We start from the raw sequence: 4,033 nt of genomic DNA, 5'->3' as shown, positions 1-4,033 counted from the left end.
AGCATGCGGAAGGCGCTCTTCGCTTCCCTGCTCCGGTAACGCGCCCCGGGAGCTGCCGGGATGCGCCGGGGACCAGAGGGATGGGGATGGCATGGGGACCAGGGTGGCAGGGACAGGGCTGGGATAGGGACTGGGATGGCAGGGATGGGGACCAGAGGGACAGGGATGGGACCAGGACAGTGAATGGGGCAGCAGGGATGGGGACCAGAGGGACAGGGATGGGACTGGGATGGGGAATGGGGCAGTGGGGACAGGATGGAGACCAGGGCGGCAGGGATGGGACGGGGGTGGCAGGGACGGGGACGGGGACCAGAACAGCAGGGATGAAGATCAGGGTGGCAGGGATGAGATGGGATGGGGACCAGGGCAGCGGGGACAGGGACCAGGGCAGTGGGGATGGGATGGGGACCAGGATGGGGACTGGAGCAGCAGAGACAGGATGGGATGGGAACCTCGGCAGCAGGGACAGGGACCAGAGCAATGGGGACGGGGCGGGGATGGGGACCTGGGTGGTGAGGACAGGGACAGGACCAGGGTGGGTGGGACAGGATGGGGACGGGGACTGGGGTGGCAGGGATGGGGCTGGGACTGTGGGGATGGAACGGGGATGGGATGGGGACCAGGGCGGCGGGGCAGCACCACAGCTCGCATCCGGCGCCTCCCCGCAGGCAGGACGTGGCCTTCTTCGACGCCAACAGGACGGGGCAGCTGGTGAACCGGCTGACGGCCGACGTGCAGGAGTTCAAGTCCTCCTTCAAGCTCGTCATCTCGCAGGTGAGAACCACGGCCGGGCGGCCCCGCGGTGCCCATCGCCCCCGCGGCGCCCGGCGCTGCCCGCGGCTTCTCCTCCCCAGGGGCTGCGCAGCGTCGCCCAGACCGTGGGCTGCTTCGTCTCGCTCTACCTGCTCTCGCCCAAGCTGACGGGCCTCCTGCTCGTGGCCATGCCCACGCTGGTGGGCGCCGGGGCCCTCATCGGCTCCTTCCTCCGCCGCCTCTCCCGCCAGGCGCAGGAGCAGGTAACGTGCCGTCGGGACACCGGCCCGCGACGGTGCCGGCCCGGCGTGCCCGGCGCTAGCCCCCCTCTCGGCGCAGGTGGCCAAGGCCACGGCAGTGGCCGACGAGGCGCTGGGAAACGTCCGGACGGTGCGTGCCTTCGCCATGGAGGACAGGCAGGCGGGGTAAGGACCGGGCGGGAGGCGCTGGCGGCCGCGGTGACACGGGGCCACGCCGGGTGCCGTCAGCACCGCCGCCTGCCCGCAGCGCCTACTGCGCCGAGGTGGACCGCTCGAGCCGGCTCAACGAGCGCCTGGGCCTGGGCATCGCCACCTTCCAGGGGCTCTCCAACGTGGCGCTCAACGGTGAGCGGGGGGCGGGCGCCGTGGGGCAGGCGCCTTTTGGGGGGGCCGGGTCCCACGTCCCCTCTGCGCCCCGCAGGCATCGTGCTGGGGACCATCTTCGTGGGCGGCTCGCTGATGGCCGGGGACGGGCTCTCGCCGGGAGACCTCATGTCCTTCCTGGTGGCGTCGCAGACGGTGCAGAGGTGAGGGCAGGGCCGCGGCGCCCCGCTCCCCGCCGGCCTCGGGGCGGGCGGCCCCATCCCCGAAACGCGCCCCTGAGCCCGGCTTCTCCCCTCGCAGGTCCATGGCGAACATCTCCATCCTCTTCGGACAGGTTGGTGGGACTGGGGCTGCGGCCGGGCCCCGGCGTCCGGGAGGCGCTGGCAGCCCGCGCTCCCGCTGCCGCTCCCGCAGGTGGTGCGCGGCCTCAGCGCTGGCGCCCGCGTCTTCGAGTTCCTGGCGCTGGAGCCCAGCGTGCCGCTGCGGGGGGGCGCCCGCATCCCCGGACACTCGCTGCTCGGACGCATCTGCTTCCGCAACGTCTCCTTCAGGTGAGCCAGGGCCGCCCGCGCCGCCCGCCTGCCACCCGCCCGCCCGGGGCGCTGCCCGCCGCCCCTCAGCCCCCGCCGCTCTGCCCRCAGCTACCCCACCCGCCCCGGCTACCAGGTCCTGCGCGACTTCAGCCTCACCCTGCCGCCCTGCAAGACCGTGGCCATCGTGGGACCGTCCGGAGGAGGTACCGGCCCTGGCTCTGGCTCTGGCCCCCTCCYGGGGCACGGGATGCTCCCTGCGCTGCAGCCCCGGCACCTCAGCGGCGCCCGGGCGCATCCTGTCCCCGCTGCTCTGCGGCGCTGCCCCGGGAGCCCGGCGGGTGCTGGGGACAGGGAGCCGGCGGCCGCGGGGCTGACGGCTCCCCGCTCCCGCAGGGAAGTCGACGGTGGCGGCGCTGCTGGAGCGCTTCTATGAGCCCGCGCGGGGCTCCATCACCCTGGACGGCTGCGACATCTCCTCCTTGGACCCCTCGTGGCTGCGGGGGCAGGTCATCGGCTTCATCAGCCAGGTGGGGGCTGATGTGCGAGGGCCTTCCCCGTGAGGGGGCATCCCGGAGGGCAGGGAGGCCCCGGGCTGGGCCGGGCGCTCAGCGGCCGGGCCTCCCCCAGGAGCCGGTGCTCTTCGGAACAACCATCATGGAGAACATCCGCTTCGGGAAGCCCGGAGCATCCGACGCCGAGGTGTATGCCGCCGCCCAGCTCGCCAACGCCGACGGCTTCATCCGCAGCTTCCCCGAGGGCTACAGCACCGTCGTGGGTGAGCGCGGGAGCGTGCTGGAGCGCTGGACGCAGCCGGGGCCGGCGCTGAGCTGCTGGGCYGGGGGCAAACCCCTCCCCTGCCTGGGGGCCGGGCTGCTCGGGGTCCCCGTGGCGTGGCGGGGTGGCACGGCAGCAGCCCTGCGCTCTCGCCCAGGCGAGCGCGGCGTGGCGCTCTCGGGGGGCCAGAAGCAGCGCATCGCCATCGCCCGGGCCCTCGTCAAGAACCCCTCGGTGCTGATCCTGGACGAGGCCACGAGCGCGCTGGACGCCGAGTCGGAGAAGGTGGTGCAGGAGGCGCTGGACCGGGCGGTGTCGGGCCGCACGGTGCTGGTCATCGCCCACCGCCTCAGCACCGTGCGGGGCGCCGACCTCATCGTGGTGCTGGCGCAGGGCCGCGTGGCCGAGGTGAGCAGGGCGCCGGGGCGGTGGTGGCACGGGGGCTCGGCACCGCTGCCGCCGCCGCCACCTCTGGACCGTCTCCGTGCGCCCGCAGGCGGGAACCCACGAGGAGCTGGTGCGCCGCGGCGGCCTCTACGCGGAGCTGATCCGCAGGCAGACGAAGGAGCGGGCCTGAGCGCGGAGCTGAGCGTGGCGCCGATCCCAGCCGGAGCGTGCCGCGAGGGGCAGCGCTGCCGGAGCGGCAGCCGGGGCTCAGGCCGGGCGCCTGTGCCCCGTCCCCCCCGGTGCAGGCGGCACGCAAGGGGGGCGCTGCGGCTCTTGCAGCCCCTCGGGGAGGAGTCGCGGCCCCGGTGTGGCAGCAGCGGGGCCTCGGGGCCCCTCGTGGCAGCGTTCGCTCAATAAACCCCCTTGGGCGGAGGCTGCGTGGGGCTGTGCTGCTGCGGGCGGCGGCGCCGTCACCATCGTCCTGCGCCCCGGGGAGCCACCCCTGCACCTACACCCGGGAGCAGCTGTCTCCGTGGCAACGCCCCCCCTCCCGCGTCCAGCTCCATGGCAACGCCCCCACGTGCACCACCGCCCGTCTCCATGGCAACGGCCCCGCTGTCCGCGGCAGGGCCACTGGCACCGCCGCAACAGTCCCGCCCCGACGGGAGCCGAGAAGGGCCTTGCCGCGCTGCCCGCTGGGAAGCTCCCCCCCCTCCGCGACGGGAGCCGGGAAGGGCCCCGCAGTGCTGCACGCCGGGACGGCCGCACTTCCGCTCCCGGCAGCCCCCGCGCCGGCGCCCTTGGGCTGAGGTGCGGGCACCCGCTTAGGGCTGGGCCCGGTCCCGGGCACCGGCCGGGCAGAGCTGCGGGTGCGGAGCATTGCGGGGCCGGTCCCGTCGCCTCGGCCAGCCCTTCTCGCCCCGGTGGGCGCCCCTGATCTCCGCCATAACGCGCCGTCCCCGGCGGCGCGCGGGGCGGCCTGGGGGCGGGGCCTGGGGGGGC

General features: G+C 74.8%; 1 protein-coding gene across 1 annotated transcript; it reads left to right on the top strand.

Moving 5' to 3' along the window:
- The first annotated feature begins 3 nt into the window (after positions 1-3).
- Positions 4-3,429, top strand: ABCB8 (ATP binding cassette subfamily B member 8). The gene is made up of 13 exons (XM_026064294.1): positions 4-35; positions 669-774; positions 855-1,016; positions 1,093-1,178; positions 1,261-1,358; positions 1,435-1,540; positions 1,638-1,671; positions 1,752-1,888; positions 1,979-2,073; positions 2,264-2,397; positions 2,498-2,645; positions 2,802-3,052; positions 3,141-3,429. Exons 1-13 carry the CDS (start codon positions 4-6, stop codon positions 3,219-3,221), a joined length of 1,470 nt encoding a protein of 489 aa, XP_025920079.1. The 3' UTR covers positions 3,222-3,429.
- The last annotated feature ends 604 nt before the right edge of the window (positions 3,430-4,033 follow it).

The sequence above is a fragment of the Apteryx rowi genome, unplaced genomic scaffold (genome assembly GCF_003343035.1).
Source record: "Apteryx rowi isolate R43461 unplaced genomic scaffold, aptRow1 scaffold_2125, whole genome shotgun sequence".
In the NCBI taxonomy this organism is placed as follows: domain Eukaryota; kingdom Metazoa; phylum Chordata; class Aves; order Apterygiformes; family Apterygidae; genus Apteryx; species Apteryx rowi.
This window is presented reverse-complemented; position numbering and strand designations above follow the sequence as displayed.

Coding starts and splice junctions, on each gene's coding strand:
- ABCB8 (XM_026064294.1), top strand. CDS start 4: ATGCGGAAGGCGCTCTTCGCTTCCCTGCTCCG. Junction 1,541..1,637: donor GCGTCGCAGACGGTGCAGAG/GTGAGGGCAGGG, acceptor CTCCCCTCGCAG/GTCCATGGCGAACATCTCCA. Junction 2,074..2,263: donor CGTGGGACCGTCCGGAGGAG/GTACCGGCCCTG, acceptor CCGCTCCCGCAG/GGAAGTCGACGGTGGCGGCG.